This window comes from Neopelma chrysocephalum, unplaced genomic scaffold, assembly GCF_003984885.1.
Source record: "Neopelma chrysocephalum unplaced genomic scaffold, ASM398488v2 Primary Assembly neopelma1_22b, whole genome shotgun sequence".
Classification (NCBI taxonomy): domain Eukaryota; kingdom Metazoa; phylum Chordata; class Aves; order Passeriformes; family Pipridae; genus Neopelma; species Neopelma chrysocephalum.
The window spans coordinates 15,878,685-15,901,931 of NW_020897690.1; the positions used below are offsets into that span (position 1 = coordinate 15,878,685).

The 23,247-nt window shown below is 39.1% G+C and overlaps 1 protein-coding gene across 1 annotated transcript in view; it reads right to left on the reverse strand.

Moving 5' to 3' along the window:
- Positions 1–12,471: 12,471 nt before the first annotated feature.
- The window catches only part of SPATA48 (spermatogenesis associated 48), a 23,301-nt gene continuing 12,525 nt past the window's right edge, over positions 12,472–23,247 (reverse strand). The window contains 2 exon segments of the mRNA XM_027682834.1: positions 12,472–12,595; positions 17,714–17,821. Of these exon segments, the coding sequence (XP_027538635.1) occupies positions 12,472–12,595; positions 17,714–17,821 (232 nt within the window).

The window sequence follows — 23,247 nt, forward strand, 5'->3', positions numbered from 1 at the left end:
GAGGGAGGCCTTCCATTTCCAGGAGCTTATCCTAAAGCCAGCACATTTGCTGTCTCCTTATAAAGAAGCAAAATGAGAAGCTGTCTGTCCTTCCTGAGTGAGAAGGAACTAACTTTCTTGTAGTTCCCAAATCTGCCTTTCAAATCCATTTTCCACCCCCAAAAATGCTCCCTTTGGGTATGTTGCTGGCTGTCCACAGTGTGCAGTGACAGGCTCTGCCGCATGAAGCTCTAGCCAAAGGGTATTGCGGACTACATGTTTTTACTTTGTGGGATTGTTTTGTGAATGATATCCTGATGTCTTCTCAACACCAGGAGTTCCCAGACCTCAGGCAGAGGTGAGACTCAGGTATCCCAGAGAAATCCCTGATAGTCTAGTCCTGGCTCTGCACAGGTGTAGGGGATGCCACCTTTCCTTCTCTGACTATAAACAGTGACATCAAACTGTTTGCTCTTTCAGAAAAACAAACAAACAAAACCCAAAACCAAACCAAACCAAACAAAAATTAGTCTATTACAGGACTCTCCCTATGCCTCTCTGTTAATGTTGCACAATAATTTCCACTCTAACCCACTCTTCTCAGTCACCCACCTAAACTACTCGCTCAGACTTTCACCCTTTCGGTAAAAAATTTCCATGCCTGGCTTCTGTGTGAAGCTACAACTTTTTGGAATTATGAGATAAAACTCGCTTCTGAGAATAAGAGGAAAGGAAAACACACTCCCCTGTGTCAAAAATCCCCGACCTTAAAACAGAATAAAGCAATTTTAGTGCTTTTTCAATGCTCTGGGAGTAGTGTAAGATAAAAAAAAAAAGCCATTATAAAAAGAGTCTTGTAAAAGAGCAGAATTTTGCCTAGGCTTAAAGACTGCTGGGTTGGACTTGACATGTGTCTGCATGCTTTAGTAAATAGCTAGAGTATGTGTTTATATACTTTTATTTAGAGAGAGCATAAAGTGCATACTTTTGACATTATGTATGCTTTTCTATATATGTTTATCCAAATATATAGTAAAAATATGCATAATTATGTATGTCTGCACTGTGTAGATACAGATACTGTATATGTAAGTTTGTAAGGTGCCTATTGAGAATCAAATGCCTGAGAGGAGGAGGGGCAGTGCCCGGCAAAGGCACAGCTAGATGTCTGCCACACATTTATCGAGTTCCTGTCTAGACTTTCTAAGGTAGGCAATGATTCAGAAAGTACAGTCAGGGACACTGACTGAGGGCCTGTTGAATTTCGTAGTTTTTCCTCTAATTATTTTGAAAGTTTTGGGACTTTGATTTCTTAAAGAAAGCAAACACCTGTGTGAGCGAGGCCTTGTTGTGTTTGCACATATCTTATATGTACCTCCCCCAGCTGCTCATCTCCTCAGCTGCCAAGGACTCCCACTTTCATAATCACAGACAAGCCAAGCTCAGTCAAATATCTACCAGATAGGATCTCTACTCAGAGCAAAGGATTCCTGTGCAAGCTGGTGGACTTTTGGCAATCTTCAGAAAGTGACATAATACCTTTTAAACTACTGTTTTTCTGTTTTAACTTTCTAAGAAATTCTGTAGAAGAATTTTACTAGCAGAACCTTGATCATGACTGAAAACTAGGGAGAAAATATTTTCCATGGTAAGTGGACCTACTCACTTGAAAGAGAAATTGCTCAAGAGACCATCCCAGCAGGCACTGTCTGCCATAGCCACTGATGTTCCCTCTTGCTTCCTCCATCCCTATTAGCTGTTGCCTCCAGGTAAGCAGTGACCTGGGAGAGATGTTGACTCCAACGATGTGCAGTCCCTTCAGACTGCGTAAGAGCACATTGTCATATCCTCTGTGTTTCCGCTGTTATTGACTGTCCCTTTTCTACATTTTGGGGCATTCTTACAAGTGCAGTTCTTCATAAAAACAACTGATTTGAAGTGAGACCTGATGTCATTGCTGACATTATGCTCTTTCCATTTTACGTCGTGTATCTATGGCTGTAACTAAAAATGGCACAGTTTTACATTTTTAGAAATAATATTGAGTCACATAATTCTCTCCTCCTGTTTACAGTTTCTTAGCTTCTCTTTTGCAAATATGAAAAGCATGTCTTTGACAAAGCTGTTTCAAGAAGAGACAGAATCTATTTTTAAAGTAGATTATTTGAAGCACTAATGGTTGGTCTTATTCTATTCATACTAAAATAAATCTTCATTTGTTTTTAGTGTTTTTTTTATTTAAATAATAAAGAAAAAGACAAAAAAAATGTTTGATCAGAAGTCCTCTGAACCATATAGATATGCTCGTCAGACCGTGGGTGTTCAGGCGCTTTCTTCTGTTCCAGGCTGGCAAAGGTCCCCTGTCCTGACTGTGCCCCTAATGGGGTGTCAGTCAAGGTTTTGACCAGCATAATTTCTAGAGTGTCATGAGATAGGGGATTTCTGTCTTTGGAGAGGGCACTTCAATCCAGAATGAAAACTGTGTCCTAATACAGTATTTTAAATCAGCATTAGCTCTATATGTACAACAGTTGTACAAATACTATTCAAATTCTCTTGATAGATCCTGAATCTCACAGATGCTTATCATAAACTCTTCAGTTCTGTATTTTTTGTTCTCTGACTGCACAACCTCATGACAAAGTGAAATATGGAAAAGTTGTCTTAAAATATCTAGCAAAACTTCAAACAAACAAAAAAGAAAAAAGAGAAGGCTTATAAAATTCAGTTGCTCTAATTCTCCAATGGAAGTATTAATAATAAGGAAGTTCAGTGAGCAAAGCAAAGCGTCTGGACTTCATACAGGAAGACTTTTTAGGATTAAAAAAAATTATTTTTCAAAAGACCCAACATTTTGGACCTTCCTGGTTATGCTTTCTGTGTTCTGCTTGCAAGGTACATATGCTGTATGCTAGAAAGAATGCTTTCTCATGAAGAGTAAACAGTTTTATAGAGATTAATTAAATTTATCAAAGTCACATGGATTTCTATTAAAGTAATCAAAACCTCCAAATTAAACATAAATTAATCACCTTGTTTAATTGGGATCTCAACAACTCTTTCATGGTTCTATCATTTTTGAAACATTATAAGCGATTTGTATTTGTGAATAGGATTAAAGAGGCTTTCCTGACCGATGGAGTTGAGGTGGAATGGGCTGATAACAAAGGATCTATTAAAACATCATTGGAAAAAGCTCTATAGTTCATGCATTGGCTCAGTTAATCTCTATAGATTTTTTTAATGCTGTTGCTGGAAGGATGATGGTGGAGAGGGAGAGAGAAAGAATGCAACCTTCTTTTCTGTACTTCATGGATCCTTAACCCTTATTTAAAGACGACTTTGGATTTTAGACCAAATAACTGTTCTTGTAATTATATCAAACAGTTAAAAAAAAAAGCTAGTTAATGATGTTCAACATAAGTAATCATGTTAAATAGTGAAATTTAATTTCTTAAAAACTTAAATCCCATATCTTTTGGAACGCATTGTACTGTAGGATGTCTGAGTAAATTAAATTCTCCCCTGCACACTAAAACATCAATTTCCTTATGGTAATTATCTGCTAGATTGGATCTGTCAGTAGCAGGGAAGCATGCCTGACATTATACCCTTTTTACAAAAAATGATTACAAAAAATTAAGACGAATGAGTAAAATTAAGGCTGCGGCTGGTAAGCCTATATAAAGCTCTCATAGATCACTTTACATAAGCTACCATTGTACTGGATACTAAGCTTTTAATGACTAGTTGCATAATGAGGTGAAGGCCATTAAAGAACAGCAGGGGTAAATGATCATAGAGATAAGAGCTAAAAAATGATTTTCAGCCAACTAGAAGCAATTTATTATACACAAAAACACAGGTCTAAATGAAATGTCTGGATGGATGAGGAACTTTTGAAAACTGACAGGATTTCCTTCCTGGGAAAGTTTTACAAATATGTTGGGAGCCTGTCTCTGTCATATTAGATTCCTTTTCTCTGCTCTTCAGGACTCTAGAATTGAGGAAGTGGGTTGGGGTTTTTTATTTTCAAAGATGGCTGGACTGTAGCAAAGCATTTCATTAGCCCACTTGAAAGGTAAATTATAGTGAGGAGTAGCTGATATGAAGGAAATTTATAGCACCCTGCCAGGAAGTAGTATATGGAAGAAGGTATGTTATTGCAAGTCAGCTGACACCCTGGGCTGAAAAATAACATCCAAGCTACAGAACTGCTTCTTTAGGGTTGCAAGGTACCATATTGCTCTCGGGGCAGTGCAAAAACGAGTATGTAAGTAAATTCTTTTGTAATGAGCAGTCACTCGAGGACGAACAGAAAAAAGAGCCTAAGTATCTTGAAGGTAGCGCAAAGTCAAATTTTGAGGTAACCTCATCTTATAGGGGAAACCACATCCCTAATTTTGACAAAGGGAATGTGGGGAAGAGTGCCTAAAGAGAAGCAGGAATGGCAAGCACAGGTGAAAACCTGAAGCTGGGCTGTCTGAAACATTTGGTGTGTCGCTACTTTAACCCATGTAGTGGGAGATAGATATATACATCTATCTATCTATCTATCTATCTATCCATCTATCTATCCATCTCTCTAACTATCTAGCTATCTACATACACATATATATGTGCACACACATACTAGCATACTTACTGTGTCTGTATAAAACCCTATTGTTTACTAGGAATATAGCCTTTACAACAAAAAAAAGTCTGCAAGAGTCTTTCTAATAAAAAAGAACCTGGGAAACTACTTTGCCTTCTTTCCTCCCTCCTTCCCACATCTTCTTTATGTGGTCTGGAAGTTCTGGCTTAAAGGTTTCAACAAGCCTGGATAAACCATAAACTGCCTGGAGGTAAGGGAGGTTGCTACTGACAAACAGGGTTGTCCAGAGGAGGGCCACAGATATGGTTGTGGAGCTGGAGCACATCATCTAAGGACTTGGGAACTGCGTTGCTTTAGCCGAAAGGAAAGGAGTCAGATGGGAGGGTGTAACAGATAGGTTACAGAATAGACAGAGCCAGATGTCTCTGTGAGGTACAATGCCAAGTAACATGAAGCAGTAGTCACAAACCGTAACAAAGGCAATGCAAGGAAAATATGCTCTCAAGGGAGTTGGGAATCACTGAAACGTGTTGCTCAGAGAGGTTGTGTGTGGAGTCTCCATTCTTGGAGATTTTTAATAATCCAGCTAGGCAAGGCCCTGAGCAACATATTTTGCCTTAAGCATTGGCCTAATTTTAAATTTGGAGTTTATTCAGATGACCTCCAGAATGCCACTCCAAACTACATTTTCCTATGACTCCATGATTCTTTTCTGAGGCTTATGGCCATCTTATTCCCATTGCAACCATGAGTCCTATCCATATCTCTTCTTCCCAAAGACATATCCTAATTCTCAGGGGACTGGCTGCTTATGGAAATGGTTTCTTTATTGTTCCTTTCTGGAACTTGATCTGGTTTATGCACTTTATCAGGTGATTCTGTGCAAGGTCTGAAGCAAATTTCTGTAGCTGTGTCTATGTGAGCTAATTAGATACCACTGGAGACTGTGCCTGGCTATACAACTGGACCAGCTATACTATTAGATTTTTAGAATGGTGTTTGGCATATTTCTGGTCCATGCTGAACAGCATTCCTCTTCACATACCAAAAGATATCTCAGACATAAATTTTGGAATAGGCATGAATTGCCAATTCTTCTTATCAGTGGCACCCTTGTTTTGGAATCTTATCAAGTTAGCAGTATAGACACTGGCTGTTCCTTGACCTAAGTGCCACCAAGTGACTCTTGATGTGTTTTATTTCTCAGCATGGTCACAGCCTCAGTGTCTAGGCAACTTTCAGGCCAAAGGGTCAACTTCAGGATGTGCTGGCAGTTGTGCAGCTTGGTGTATATTGCGGGAAGGAGAATTAACCTCAGTTTTTGATTTGAATAATTAAATTCCATCTGACTTCTGGTTTAAGCATGTATTGCCCTCCATGCTCCTAATCTTTATTTGTTAGAAAGCTGCAGTCTGATTTACATAGCACTGAAGTCAGTGGACACTGTCACTGAAGCTTTTCCTTTTAATCATGTACATTTGTGATGTGGCTTGCCTTCTACAAAATCTTCAGTCATTTCAGTAATTTCTCCTTTATTCTCTAATTATTTAAAGTGTAAATTAGCTTGATCAACAACCTGCTGGCTGTGTCATTATTTGAGATGTGTAAATACTAGCATATTTACTGTTTCAAACTGATAGTGACTAATACAATGATATGCTTTTTTTCACTGATATCTGATCTGTTAATTAACTGGAAAATATTTTGATTGGGGTGACTGCTTACCCAAATTATTTAATTGTTCCATGCAAGGCTGTCAGAAAAAAAAATATGGAAATGAGCCGAGCAAGTTCTATGAGATTTCACAGTAATAGCTCTCAGGTTAGGGCTGGAATTAGACAAACAGAGAAACAGCAAGAGCAACTTGGAGCCTGCAGTAAAAGAAATTAGTTCACATTTTAATTTCAAAACAGAATAATAACAAGAGCACTTAGGTTTCGTCTATCCCTTTTCTTCCTTGATTTTCTTACTTCTCTACAAAATAAGGCTCTCTTATCCCTATATCAAAGGAGTGTGTGTGTATGAGATGAAGGTTAAGAGAACTGAGATCAGGATGTAGGTAAATTGGAAAGCCCTTTCAGGTCTATTCCTAGTTAACTGACAGGATTCTTTCTGATCTTGGGTAGGCTTTTTATCCTGAATTGATTGGCCATCACTGGTAAACTGAACATGACAGAAAGTTGCAAGTAGTTTTGTCAGCTGAGAGTTTTATTTTTACCCCATGCAGAATACACTGGACATTCTTTTTTCAAAAAGTATAGAGGTCCTGCAAGAAACTTGGTTCAGTTTTTAAGGAGAAAGTCTAAGAATATATATATATTTACTTAAAAGTAGTAGACTAACTGAATAGTCAAAGGTTCTTGTTGAAGGAAATTTATGGACTTGATAAATGCATCCTTGCTTTATTGAATAACTTCAATATTTGCATATTAGACTTTCTATCAGCAATGAACCATTTAATTACTTTAAGTGGTGTTGAGCGAGTGATCAATGGGGTATTTAAAGATCATCAATATAAACAAGAAGGTTTAAGCTACAGGGTTCAGCAAGGTGTATGCTGTTCTAAAATTGAGAGACAGCAATAATTTGTGCTTAGCATTGTCTATAAGTACTTTGTTATATTGAAATAATTTCTTGAATCAAAGGGACACATCAAAGATGAAAGAAACAGCACAAATGTAATTTTATTCATGTGAATAGTTCCACTGAATTCCTTCATACTGCTACTTGTGTCATTTAGATCTTTATTAGGAAATCCTGGAAATTTCCTTTTGTATTCCAGTTATGACAATGTTGAAGTTCACATCAAAATTCTAAACTAACGAGTGTATATATAATTTACACATACAGATTTGTTTCATGCAGGATGACAAGAAGCCATACAAAGATTTTTATTGAAAGATGGAACCTGATTATTATCTATATAGATACATGTATATATCTATATAAGATAGATATATACTGTCAGAGGCTTGCAGTATAAGCAGAGGGAGAACCACTTATAACCCTCAAATGTTACCTAGCTGCTGAATTAGTGAAGCTCCAAAGTTGCTCTGGCAGGCAAACAAAACCACCACTCAGTGGAACGTGGATGCCTAAAGGCCTTTGACTTTCAGGGCTACATGTCATAAACTTACTACACATGCTCATTACTACACTAAGTAATGAGCACAGAGCAGTTGCAATGGCTTTGTCTGGTCCTGTAAGCAAGTACACTTAGTCTTGATTCCTATTTCTCTGAGAGGCCTCCAATGGAATTCAGATTTTGTAAATGAGGGATGATCTGGGGACTTATTTCCCTTGTCAGTCTTTACTGACACATTTTCTAAGGCTGATCTCAGAGCTGATGTTTTTCAGAGAAGATACAAGGCACAGTCTTGACTTTTTACCATCATAAAATGTCACACAATGGTATTTGCAAGAGAAGGTGTGTCCTCACTCCTTACTACAAAGCCAGTAATTGCATGTTCTGAGTACAAATGGACCATGGATGAGGTGATAAGCAGCCATCCTGCCTGAGCACATGACAGGTCAGTCTTTTGGGAACAATGTCCTCTGGAATGGCTTGATACATAGTTTGCAGGGCTGTTTTGTATTACTGCACACTAGGGATAATATATTCTAAAGCATAAGTCAAGCCTCTCAAGTCCTCTGCATTGCTGGGGGAACAGAAAAGACAGAAAGGGCTGAGAGATGCTAAGACCCAAAACAAGCTGATTTTAGCCACCAGTGGAGGTGAACACCCCGCTTTGTTTTCTTCTCTGGTTTGCCAGAGTTCTCCAAGGAAATCATACTTTATCTGTCAATTTCTGAAAGCAACACAATTTCTCTACTTGGTCATGATGTTATTCTGTTTTTAATTGCACTTTATCAAATAAAAAATGATGTCATCTACAGCAAAACAAAACAAAGTTGCCAGTTATTAAATGCTTTTTGTATCCAATTCCTCTATAAGTACCTTATTTTCTCCAGTCATTTTCAAGATTTCAGGCTAGGATCACCACAGACTCTTATATCATATTATTTTCCTACCATGAAGTTGTTTATGTGTATTGTTTACCCAACAGACATTTCTCTTTCACTTGGTATATTCATTACTAAATAATTCTGTGAGAAGATACAGGCCACTGATTTTTTGCAATTTGCATCCCCATACTCTAAGCTATGTTGAAAGCAAAGCTTTTTGGTCCTCTTGCTTTGGGAGTACATTAATATTTCTATGACCTTTACTAGATGGCAGATGAGAAGCATTAGGAATAAAATAACAAATAAACCAAAGGAAACCAATTTTTTAAAATGTGTGTTTCTGAAAGGAGCTATGGGAAAAAGAGTCTAGTCTAAAAAATATGAACTTTAGCTAGAGTTATGATAATTGTTCTATTGTACCTATTTTTCCATGTCAAAATGCTTCTTTACAATCAATCCACTCAACATAATGCAAAAATGTATTTGAAGGGGTTTAGTAGCTGTGCATACAAAAATATATGGATATTGAAGATATTTAGAAAGAAATAGAGTATTTTAAGACATGATTATTTACTGTGCACATCAAAGTGATCATATTAAAAGCATGGTCATTATACTAACAACTACTTTACACAAAATGGCGTCAAATCATTCAACTTCCAAAGTGTGATGATTATAAAGAGAAATTCTGTAAAACAAGCTGCAAATGTAGTGACTTCGTGTGTGGTGTAAATCCTCTGCTTTAGAAGACTATACTTTCTGAAGGCTTTAGAAGACTGTAGGAGGAAAACCAACTAAATTCTACCCAGGAAGCCATTTCTCTCACAGCAGCATTGTTTTTCAGCGGTTTTACTACATACCGGAAGCCTACTCTGTTCCTGTTCATCTAGTTGTCGATGCCATAACTCAAAGGAACAGATCCAAAAATCATTTTTAGTGACTTTAAATTTGACTGCTTTATGAACTCCATGTCTAGATTAACAACATCTGTGATTCAGCAAGGCATTTAACAGATGGAAAGCAAAAGTTGTCCCATGAACTAAAGTATTTGTTCACTGGTTTCCAGCTGGAGGCAAAGCTGCGATTATTTAACAACAATTCATTACCCTTTTAACATATACTTTATAGCATATACCACAGTATCAAGTGAAAGGATATTCAGGGGAGGGGAAGATGTGTGGATTATTTCTCCTTAGGATAGTGTGAAAGAGTCAGAACATTTTAAAACAGCAATAACCAGATCTTCATACCTCGAATCATATGAATCTGGAAGGGTTCAGATTAAACCAAGTGCTGCTAGTTACGGGATTGACATGATGGCAAGAATCCCCTTCTGTCTTTACTAGCAATGCTCTTGGAGCCAGTAGAATCAGGCTAGACCTTACATTGAATGTGTCACATACCTATTTTTTAGTTATTACTTTTGTAAGTTCTTCTACAGGAAAAGTTTCCCTCCTTGAGGTTTCAAGGAATACTACCTGATAATTTTAGGTATGAAATATAGTTTTATTATAAGCATAAGAATTTATTAATGAAAAAAAAGAAAGTTTGAAAACGTTTGTTTTTGTTTTAGTTTATTTTAAGTGAAATGAGGGACCTCTTTATAGTTTGGATACAAGGATTTCCCCTCCATTTGGTCTTTAAGTCCTTGAGCTTTTTGCTCTTTGCTCAAGTTTTCAGAGAAACTGAAAGTAACTAGAAATGGACTTTGAAAATATCTTTTCTCCCCACTGTTTTGTTTTTAAATAAATTTCCTCATTTTGATCTATCTGTATGGAGAAGTGTAAATAATTTTTACTTTATTTTTTTTTTTACAATTTTCATTTATCTAGAGAATTTCTAAGACACATCTTTCACTCATTAGATGTAGAGATTCTGACTCTTGACTAATGTGTAAAGTCAGAGGACACTATGCAGAGTTATCCAGCTGAGAACCAACGTAAATATAGTTTATCCTTAGAATATTGTGCTTTAATTATGCCTTGTGTAAAATGTTTTTATACATAAAAACATTATATCAATATGAACTTACTGAAGTGATGACACCTGTCTTTGCAGTCAATGTTCTCAGCCCACTAATGGTGTAAAATATAATCAGTTTTCATCTGCTAGTTTGAATGGAATCAAAGTTTCTGTTCGGGATATAGCTGTGATACTGCATTGTATTGCACAAAGACAGTTTCTACACTTCTACCCAATCTCATATCACTCCCTTTGCACTGCAGAATTGGGACTCTGAAAGTTTTAATTGGAATCCTTCTCAAGCATATAACAACATAGACTTTGTAACCAGTAACAAATTTGCAAATATTTTTATGTGGTACTTAATAATTCAATAGAAATAAACCAAATTTGTAAAAGAGACTATGTTTTCATCTAGAATAGTCACTAGCTTGCATACATATGTAGCTTCAAATGGACAAGCAAAAAGGCAAAGGCAGGTTGCAACCTTCCATTACCTGTACATATGCTTTAATTTAACATGTATATATGCAAGGTTTAAATTTAATGCATACAAAGATACTAACCAGATGACAGTATCTCTTTTAAAAAATCTGGGACTGGTGATTTTTGCATGATGAAAATATAGAAAGTTAGAAGTGTAGAAGTTTCTGTATAGGTCAGACATTTCAAGAACTGGAATCTTTCTGCCCCACTTCAGGATAAACAATCTGCTGCAGTCTTATTGGGAGAAATGGTATACCCTAGTGTCTTGCTTATCTGTCATCTCATATTCCCTAGGGGCTTGTATATCCTCTGTGACTGAGATTTGCACAGCAATGTCAGGGATTTGGATGCTCCGTTCCCATTATTGTTGCTGAGGATCTAATCCCTTTGTTAAGGGATGTTAGTTCTTTCTGCGGATTTTCTGTCTTTTCTGTGGTTTATGTTCCCTACCTTTCAGTATTTCCAATGAGTCTTCAGTCTGCTCTTGAAAAGGCCTTTCACCGTTGGTACACTTTATAATCCTTCACAGAAACCTCTTCAGTGGCTATGGGAAAGCTTTTTCTTACAAAGTTGTTACACACAACCTCAAAAGCTTGGAGAAGCTGTACTGGGGAAAAGCAAGCAGGAGAGGTAGCAGAGCAGAAATATAGATTGCTTGGATAATACCAGAGACCTTGGAACAGAAACTTCTGAGGAAGCTGCAATGCTGTCTGAATAAGAATAAACTATTTGGACTATTTTGGCCCCTGGAGCACAGTAGAAGTCCCTGACCTATAAATTTGCATTTGATCTTCTCTTTCTCAGGGATGCTCCTTCCTCATGTTATGTACACCGATATCAGAAAATAAAAGAATGCCAAGACAATTGCTTAAGCACTGGTCCTCCATCTTCCCTATTTAACTGTTTTCAGATTAAACCTAAAAGAATTTAACCACGGATGCAAGGCACGCAGTCTTAATTAGCCTCCAAATCAGAGAGCATAACCTGGCTCCTTTCATTCACTACAACACACAAAGCCAGTACACGCAAAGGTTAAAATCTCACTCTGTGACATTTAATCATCTTTGCAAGGCACACTTAGGACAGCTGATGAGAAGGCCTGCTGCTCTGTAATGACTTCATTGTTGATAATACATTCACATATGTGTGTCCACATGTGTGTGTGTACACAAAATGTTTATGTCAATGGATGGAACAGCTACGGTATTATTTTCAACCGTACTTAAAAAGGCAATCCAGTACAGAAGACAAGCTTCAAGCCTTTGACTTACGACTTGTGTTTTTAATATGGTTTTAACTGTCTATGTTAGTAAGTCATAAATATGAGAATAATGCACTAAGGATAACCACAAACACCCACTTCTATGTTATTTCATTTTTGTTCCGTATTTAAAATGTCCATGCATCTTCAAACATTTCCCTCCTTCTCACTGTCAGTCACTGAGGCTCTCAGTTACCCAGGTGAAAAGGACTGACACATTCTAAATTGTAAAGGTTTCTTGTTCTGCCTTGTTGAAAGAATTCTGAGGACCAACTGGAGTAAACACTTGAGAAAAAAGTCCTTGGTGCTTATACTGAGACAAGCTTCCACGTTTTGCTATGTATCTGCAGTCACAAAAAAACAGGGAAAAAAAGACTTCTAAAGCATGTCCTCATATTACTAAACATTCTCTCTTTTCCCCTCTCACTGCTTTCTTCATAAACACTTACGTCCATTGGTCTCAGAGAATTAACAATTTGTAATATTCCATAGTGTTAGAATCAGCTGTCTTAAGAACAGTGGTGGTAAATCTTCCTAAAAGTTTTAAATTTTCCTTTCTGGACATATGTAAGAAGCTGTAATAGCAGCTGTAACAGCGTGTGTTCTGCCTCTCACTTCTTTTCAGCACTTCTTGAAAACATACACACACATACACACACACATAGATACACACAGTTCTCTCACAACTAACTTGCACAGTATGTACGCAGAACTGCCATGAGCATGCTGAATGCTTTCAAGCACATAACCACATCATCCAGTGATGCCTGGAGATCATGATGGAGATCTGACTTTCAAGCCTTCTAAAAATACTTTTTTTGGCACCATTGCATGCCTGCTTTAAATGCCCAGTTCTCATAGTCAACACAGAACTGACCACAGAGTTTTATGTTCATTCACTCTCCAAAAAAAAATATTTCTTTTTTACCTAAAGGTAGCTTTTGAAATCTTCAATGCTACTTGCTGAAAGGGCACAACCTTTCTCTCAAAAATCAAATTAAATCTAGCACTATCTTACATTAGCCATAGTGAAGCCAATGAGTTTCCATACAACTTGAGGTGCAATTGGATTTGTATTTCTGTGAACCACTGGTCAGTCCTTTTAAACACAAAACAAAAAACACATAAAACGTTCCTTCCTATGCAAAAGCTACACAAATCTGCCAGAATTTAATTGCTCAAAGGGATTTTGAAACCTAATTTTCTGATTTCACCTTGGGATTACCTGGATATAAAAATACAATAAAAACACATCAATAAAGCATGACATATAAAAATGCTATTCATGTTCAAAGATGAAGAAATCATATTTCTACTGTGTCATATCCTATACAATCTTGTTGACTTCCAAATGCTTCACAATTGTTGTGCACGATTTTGCCCCACATACTGTAGGAGCACGATGCAATAGAAACACAGTGCAGACGTGGTTGCATGCTGCCTTCTGTATCTGATATTGCTGATACTTTTGACAGGAACATTTATTAGGCCATGTTAGCAGAAGACAAGAGATTCCCTCTGATACCCGTAACTGTCTTCTGCAGACTGACCATATGTTGTGGACATGTTAAATAAAGCAGCTATAAAATATCCGCCACATGCAATCACTTGCTACTTTCTGAGAAATTGTTACAATCATGGCTTGAGAATGATCAAAGACAACAAAAAAGGGGCCACCATTTTAAAAACTGTTAGAATGAGATCATGTCCTACATGAAAAGCACATGGAGGTGAAGTGGGGTAGTCTGACTCCAAATTCCATCAATAATCTCTCTTCTCTTCACCTCTCCACTACAGTCTAGCTTGACCTGGGATTATTGAAATCAGCAGGATTTTTTATAATTTATTTTACAAGGGGAAAGAATCAAATGTTAAGCTTCTCTCTTTTATGGGCATCACTAACTAATGTTGAGGGGAGATTCTCAGCATCACTCATAGGTTTACATAGCAGTTTCATAGAGGACTAGAACCTTCCATCTTAACTCAGTGATTTTTAACACTAATTTACTCCACAAGTAGGACCAGAGAAAGTAAAATAGATCTGTTAAAATTTTGCAACCAGGGATACTGCCTACTCAGGGGAATGTACAACACTGCGGTGTTTTAGGAGACAGGGTGGAGAGCAAATCAGGTTGTGGGGTTAGAGCAGGGAGTGAGGGGAAAAAAGGACGTCAGACAAGAAGGAAGAAGATCCCTGAAGAGGCTCAAGTCAGCTCTCCTGAGGTGCGTAGTTCTGATCTTCCATGCTGCCCTGCTTCCTCCTCCCCCAGTCCTCAACTCCACTCTTAGGAAGAAGAAAGTGCGCTCGCAAAGTCTGTAGGGTAGTCGCAATTTGCAGTAAGAAGCAGTAAGTTACTGGTGGTTCAGTTGTTGGCTACCAAGTGGTGCCCTTTGGCCAGAGACAGGGGGACGGATCATCAGCAGAGAAGGTCTCAGGTGGCCACGTCCTCCGTTTTGAAGTGTGCTGTGGCCTCCGTTTTGAAAAGCGCCAGTGACCTTCCGAGCCCCCTCCTAAGGACATAATGGGGGATACTGAGCAGGCGTGTCGGGAAGCCTGTCGCTCCGGAGTGTGTCAGCCAGTGGAGAAATCCTGGGGAGGGAGCAGCGCTGCGGGCGAAGGGGATAAAAGGGGCCTGCGACCTCCACTGAGTTGAGAGGCCTCCCTGAGATTTGTTCAGTGAACTCTCCCTTTCATTGGAATAAAAGTTTATTCTTCTTACTTAGCTCCTCTGCCTCCTGGTATTGATGTGTTTCCCAATACCTGGAATTTCAGAATACCACAGTCCCATGGTCTCTACAGCCAAGGCTGTCCCTTGCCTTCCCATCTCCAACAAGGCCTTTCCTGTGTGTTAGTATGAGGTGGAGCAGCACAGCATTCCTTGTGAGAGGCATCACCCCCTTGGGTCGGGAAGCTGTTGTCACTGCTTTCTAGGAACCTCCCGGGCTGTTTGTACTTGGCTGTATTGCTTTTCCAGCTGCTCTCAGGGTAGTTGAATGCCCCACGAGAGCCAGGGACTGTGACTTTGAGGCTGCTTCAAGCTGCCTGTAGAGCTCTCATCCCCATCCTGCTGCTGCTCAGGAGGCCCGCGGTGTCCCCGCAGTGCCCTCAGCAGTGTCCCCATCCCCAGCCTGCCCTTTGATCCTGACCCATCGAGTCCCAAGTGGCTCGCCATCCACCCCTCGACAGAGCTCAATACATTCCAAGTGCTGTCTCCCTACAGGTGTCGTCCCCCTGGACTTCTGTGAGGCCCTGCATTATGGTTCCCAGCACATTCTTCCCTCTCCCTTACCGCCCCTGTCCAATGCAGCCCCGGGGTAGCCTGGAGCAGCTCTGTCTGGGGCTGCAGTGGGATGACTGGGGACACGGTGGGCTCACTGGGAGCAGCGGGAGCAGCCTTCTAAAGCCCCAGAGCGGGAGGACAGTGCCCAGGCTGTGCTCAGGGCTGCTTTCAGCGTGGGGCCCTGTGCGCGAGTCCTGCACGGACCCCTCTGTCCTGGCTCCCATGCCAAAGGGCTGCTTCCCCGGGGGAAGGGGGCCCTCCATGAGTGCCTGCACCTCCGGCACCGACTCAGGCCTGGAGTGCCCTTTGGGTGCCCTTGGAGCCCTTTGAGCCTTAGTGGATCTCCTTGGTACCATTTCCCGCTGCCGCCCTGCACTCCCTCCCCATTCCACGCAGACACAGACAGGTTATGGAATAAAATCTTTTAATTGATAACCAGAAGAAAACGGTCATCAATATCTACATCTACATCTACACTACATCTCTATCTCCATCTCTATCTACATCCCTATCTACACAAACACTCTCCCTCCCTCCCTCAGATTGGGAGAGATCCCCAAACGATCTATCCCTCCCACTGGGACAGATCCCCAAACGATCTGTCCCTCCCACTGGGACAGATCCCCAAATGATCTGTCCCTCAATGACTTTCTGCCCCAGCCCTGGCTGGGTGGTAAAACCTGCTCTACAACCTCTGGATATGAAAGTCGGGAGATTCTGTCCTGCTTGTGGAAAGTATTCATTAGCACAGAACAAGAACCCTGTTCTTGATATCCGTTAAAAATGAAGAAAATTCATCCACTATTAATTACACCCACAGTAACATCTGTGTAAAGTAAAAGGAAGTAACTGATGTGTTTTCCTTAGATCACAGTGGCACCTGTCTTTTTGCTTTTCAAATCTGGTACCTATCTGAAGTCTGTCAATAATCTTTGCTAAGATGCCGTTGCCTTTTTATTTGCCTGTGACATTTACAAGCAAATTAGTGTTGCATCAGGCTGGTACGAGTACAGCTTTATTAGCCTACAGAGACTCAGGACTTAGTTGCATCTTTTCATTCCCTGTCAACAACAACCCTTGACTACAGATGACTGCCTATTTTCCAAGTTTAACCACAAGAGAGAAAGAGCAGAGGTGACATGGATGGGCATGGATGGCAGCAGAATGGAAATCAGTGCATTCATCACAATGATGAAACACTTGATGAGGTGAATTTTTTAAAAGCCATGAAGCTCGCTAAATCTCCTCAAGACTTTTCTGGATACTTTTCACTGGCAGTGCTGAAAAAGAGTGTGATGTGTTGTGAACAGAATTCTAAGGCCAATGAAACAGTTTAATTAGAAGATAAATTTCTCAGGAAAACGTGGAAACTTGGGATAGTGTCACCATATCCCAGATCATTACAGATAACAAGAAAACACAGTATAAAGCACAAAATCATAAAGGAGAGAGGAAAAACAAATAGTTACTAAGCTGTTCCAAAGCTTTTGGAAGAAAGGCTAGGTTGGTCCTCTGGCAGTGCCAGAAGCTCTTTGTACTAACAACAGGAAATTAATTTTTCAGTTGTTCTGATGTGTCCAGGTCTTTTGAAACCAAGAAATTATCCATCTAAGGACTTATGTTAGCTCATAGTTTTAAAAAGCCTTGTATGGAAGAGCAAGAGAGAATAAATATTACTGATTCACTTCATGAGGCAGCCACAGTAGTCATGGGGAGCTATGATAATTTTGTAGTCACAGGGTCCTGGGCTGCATCAGTGTGGTGGCATGGCATGATTTTGCCTCTCACTGCCCTTTAAGTAAAACCATTGATTTTTAACAACTATTTTTGTATAGAAAATACCCATTTCATAAGTGTGCCAACATCAGTTTAGAAACTTCACACAGTTTTCTTTTGGGACTTTGTAACTTTGACATTCATTACCCTTTTCGAAAACACAGAGATTAGTTATATATAAAACCAAAAACGCATACTTACGATGTTCCAGAAAAATTCTAAACCTTTAAAAGAATTTCAGATTTGCATCACAATAATGTGGTGGGATCCAATCCCAACTGTTCTGTATTTTTTAAACCAATAGAATATCATGCTTAACATTTAATTGTTCTTTAACTAAATAAATACAATTACGTTTTTCCCATAATCTTTCTGAACAAGCTGAGAAATATACCTCATACCTACCCATGCATTCGTGCAATTACTGATGGGGTTGTTGATGGAAGATTAGAATTTCCCAGGTGAGTTGCTGATCAATGAACCTTGCCAGTGTATCCAGGGATAGTTGGAGTGCTAAAGGAAACAGTTAAAGGGGAGTGGAGGTGGAGAAAGGGTAAATTAAATGACTAGAGGCTTGAAATATAACTTATGGGTCAGTTCTAAAATGGTTAGTGTTTATCAAAGATGGATGGGGTAAAATCTCTTCATAATATAATCCTTAGTCCTCAGAATGTATCAACTGGCATAGCTTCTTTAAGGTCAGGGAAACGACTTTATTATGATCTAGCTGAAAATCTCTGGTTAGACATGGCGAAAGTGATTTCTTTAGAGGTTTTTTTTTTTCCCAATTTGTTTAGGTTTAATATCTGTATGATATTCATGATTACAAGCAACATTCAATCACAAAGAAGAAATGAAGTCACAGGGTTTGCAGAAAGCACAAAAAGTAAGAAAATATACTTTAAAAATGTAATAGAGATTTAGCTCATATTTAGTTTCCACCTTCAGTATGGAATTTAGATAGCAGACTTTATGCCAACAGGTGTGATTTTTCATGAACTAAACCACAAATGGTTTTCCAAATCATTCTACAGTTCTCTAAATTTCCCCTAGAATTTATTAAGATGTAATATTAACAACACTGCTAAGACATATCAACTTAAATTCTAGTTCTAGTGCACCAGTGGATGGAGACAGTAAGTGCCACATCTTGGAAAACTAAAGCCTTTTGTTAATTCTAATGGTAAGTTTTAATGTGAAAATGAAAAGCAGAGTTCCTTAAAGAGATGGAGTAAAAAACTTCTACTTATCTGAGGTAGTATAACAGAAAATTTTGATAACAACTACTGCAAGATGAAGTGAAGATGGACAAAATTAAAGAAAAATTAGGTACTAATATGAATTCAGACAAATAATCCATGAATATTAGAAATAAAACAATATAAATTCCCAATATGGTACTTTTTTTGCAGCTCAAAGTTATTCAGAGAGTATCATCAATATTGTTCTATACTGACAGCTCAAGATAGGACACTGTTGAAGTATACAGACACAGATTGCCCATACACATGGAGATAAAGGCTCACGGCAGGTTGTTGCATCCACTGAATCAACTAAATATTTGGCATTATACACCTTGTCTCCATTAGTCCCTTGTGGGTCTTCACACTGTACAAATGATAACAGTGCCTCCTTTAAAATAATTTCTGAGGTATTTTTTAGTTCCCCTTTACTTTGGGTAAAAATAAACAGTTCCTTTGATTATAAAGTGCATAGAGCTATTAGTTTCATACAGCTGATCAGCTACTTCTCTGCAACTAAGTTCAGCATAGGATGCAAAAATGGGCATATGTGAGTGATGCGGTTTATCAGATTTTGTGTATCTTTGACTTGAGTACTAGGAAACTTGGCTCTGAAATTCCTCCCCAGAATAGCAGAGGTAGTGACAAAATGCTGTATCTACTAACCAGGGTTATAACAAAGGACTGTGAGTGAACTATATTTGCCATGGGAACATTGGGGGTATAAGTTGTAGTCTTTGTACCCATAGTTAGCAAAAGCACAATCGAGGTCTTTGTCTTATTTTGGAGTAGCCTTGCACTAACCCATACATTTATACACTGCTATGCTCCCTGGGCCATGCTCCAGTATATGACCCTCCAGAGAAGGTGGCTTTGTAGAATCAGTACAGAAGTTTTGCAGGACTTGGTGAGTTGTTGCCTATAGGGAATCACCAATTATTTGGCTGAGCACCTAACAAATCTACTGTCTGTCTTGACAGCAGCCACACAGGCACAACAAATAGGCTTGAAAATCTAGTGTGGTAGTAGAACATATTTTCAGAATTGGCCAAAATTACTTGCATCCAAGTTTGCTTTTTCGTGTCAAAGCAGACAATTGTTAGGTTATGTGTAGATTAGGTGACTCAGTAGGAAATTTCTTCTGCATATCAGGATCCCACCAAGGGACACAATGGATACTGGGTGGCTGTGAGTATAAGCACATGCATCCATCCAAACCTGAAAACATACCTGATACCACCTTGAAGGAATCAGTCAGATTCTGAAAAGAGTTTTATTACCCTGGTGATGGGATACATCCCAAGAGACATCTCTCCCATATCATGGAATTCCCCTGACTTCCTTGAAATTGTATGGATGTCACACAGAAGAGAAGCAAATCACAACAAGTCCTATATTAACTTGCAATATTTTATAAGCCTATTTTAAGTTAACTCACGTAACAACTATACATCTGTGGAGATATTAGAATACACTGTGAGGCATCTGCTTGATAAAAACTTCTCACCTTTAAAACTTGCAAAAGTAGAAGAGAAGACAAAAGCATCAGAAATGTCCAAACATGACCCAAAAGTCAGTCTGAGAGATGATACAAGATGAAGATTTGTTGTAGACTGTCTGTTAGAAACAATTGACAGAAGTTGGTACATTGATAACACGTGGGATGGATGTAGATCTAAAAGAGAAGAGAGGTGGGCAGGGAGAAGACAAAAGTACCAGGAAAGTAAGTAAGCTTACACTAAAATAAAGCAGCTGCTCTCCTGGGAACATGCAAAGAAGATGCAAAAATGTGCTGCGGTTATGTAGGTGATAAAGCAGAAGAAACTGAGGTTCAAAAAATACTCCCTTGGGTTTTTGTTTTTTTTTTTCGATCGTGCTGTCTAGCTCTTCTGTGCTTTCTCTGATGAGCTGCTAAACCATATTGCTGCTGCTAAAGAAAACAACTAAGTGCCAACCTACCACTGGGCAACACATAAAACTCCTCTGTGGTTACGCTGTCGTCATCAAGCTTTCTTTCTCTAACCATGACATCTCTCTTGTTCATGCACTTCCTTGTTATCATCCTAGCAGCTCTTAGTCCTGACAGTGAGAAACATATAATGTTGACAGTCGAATCTGTGTAAGCACTAAGATTTTTCAATTGGACTGTAGTGATTCTGAGTGCCTCTGCTTTGGTGTGCCTCTGTTTTGTATGTCCATAGAGTCATAGAATCATTAAGGCCTGAAAAGACCTCTAAGGTCACTGAGCCCAATTGTTAACCCAGCACTGCCAAGTCCAACACCAAACCATGTCCCTCAGTGCCACATCTACATGTTCTTCAAATATATCCTGGGATGGTGACTCAGGCAGCCTGTTCCAGCACTTGACAACCCTTCCCAGGTAGAATTTTTTCCTAATATCCAATCTAAATCTCCTCTGGTGCAACTTGAGACCATTTTCTCTTGTCCTATTGCTTTTTACCTGGCAGAAGGGACCGAGCCCAACTGCCCCTCATCTGGTTTTTGGGCAGCTAGATAAGATCCTCCCTGAACCTCATTTTCTCCAGGCTAAACAACCCCAACTCAGCTCCCTCAGCTGCTCCTCATAAGACTTGTGCTCCAGATCCTTCAGCAGCTCCATTGCCCTTCTCTGGACATGCTCCAGCACCTTAGTGCTGCTTCTTGGAGTGAGGGTCCAAATCTTGAACACAGGATTTGAGGTCCAGCCTCACCATCTTGGGATGTCTTTGAAGACTTTAATTTCCTGGTAATGTTCAGGAAAAGCAGTGTGAACTTAATTTAGTTGGGCCTCCATACTGATATTTAGAGCTATTTGAGATGCCTTAAGGAATCTGAGATAATCCCCTATAGCACAGGATTCGCAGGAGATACATATTTTTCTGAAGCAGCAGCTGGTAGTGATGGTCTAGGGTGCCTCTAGGCTATTGGATGCCTAGGTTTGCCATGTAAATTCCGTGTCAGCTGTGTTTGAGGGAGCAAAATCAAGATTCCCTCAACCTTGGATTTAGCACTTCAGCTTGAGCAATGGAGCTATCCAAGTCCTTTGTGCAAAAATTCTGTCAGGTGAAAGGAATACAGTAGATTCTTACCTTGCACTTCCAAGGAAAGAGTTCCTAACATCTTACTCTTTCTTATAAACACTCCTGTATAAATATCATAGAACTAAATCACCATATTAAGTTATTAACTAGGTCTTCTTGTTACTGTAATTTTAAAATAGGCCTCTCAGATCTCATTTCCAGTACATAAGACTTGTAACTGTCTTCCACCCTAAATTCCCTTTCAGGAAGACTGACATGCCACATGTTTGTGGCCCTTCTTGATCCTATTTATCTCCATGATCCTACTTGCTAAACAGAATAACCTGTGATAAAAATGCCACAGACATGATCCTGTTTCAGGAATGCATACACTCTCTTGTGTTGGGAAAGAATATACCTGAGAATATTTGTAAAGTCAAACCAAAGTGCTTCATGCAAAGAATGGGACTGAGTTTTGAGCACTGCATTATGAGTTGCATTTCATATCCTTCTCCCTCAGCCATCAAAGCAGGATAGGGAATGGGTACTTACAAATGGATTTGGGGTTTCTAAAAGAATAAAAGCATCAAAATGGCAAGTCCCTAGAAAAAATTTGAATCTTGTTGACCTGATTTTGTTTCTACAATTTCAAACTGTTTTATTCTGCTTTCAAATTTTTCAGCCCCCCATTTTTAGTATGGGATAATAATTTTCAGAAACAGTAAAGCATTTCAAGCGAGCAATAAAATCTCATTTGAAAAATGTCAGAGTAGGATATGTCAGCACACCCCTGCCCCCTGCCTCAAGCTCACCAATGAGTCAAACTGGAAAACCACTAAAAAGGCATCCATGCTGGACAAGCTGTCATTTTCTGAAGAAAAGATACCTTGTGAGAAAGCTCTTAGGCAGCCCATGTAAATGACTGTGCAAGGTGCAAGGTACCACAGGGTCCTCTTCCCAGCTAATTGTGCCTGTGAGGTTTTTATGATAACTTGAAATTATAAGGGATGCATGCACACAGTCAATTGGAAAATGACTACACCGAAGAAATATGACCAAAGTCACTACAGATATACTGATGTGATAGTAGCATTTTGCTCGATGTGCTTGAGAAACCATGATTAAAGGGGAGTTTCAGAGAATGGCTTTGTGCAAAAACTGCAGGACTTGAAACACTTAGGACTTTATCTTCTTAGAAACCTTACGTATTAAGTTCCCATTTCAATCAAGTGCTTTTAGTCAGATCCCGTCCTCTCTCTGACACAGACAACCTCTGTGGGCTTGAACAGGTCACTTCAGCCTCGTCTGTTGATATCTTTCAAAAACCAGTATTGTAACCTATTTACCAGTGTTCTGGCAATGCATTAGTTGATATTTCAAAGGTGCTGCCAAGCAATTAACACTTAGTGAGAATGCACATGCATTGTGTAAGCACTGCCCTCTACTGTGGATTATGAGAGCTGAGGAATTACGAGTACCAAGTTTTAAAAAGCTAATGACTGCCAGATTTTTTACTTAATTGTGGAGGCAAAGGCTTTTAATCTAGAACAAGAAAACATAATCACTGTCCTGCTTTTGTCAAATTTTAAGAAGCAGGTTCCAATAAGTACCACAATGAAAGCCAGGAAGTTGTTGTGCTATAATACAGAAGACACACAAAAGAGGAAAGCACAACTCA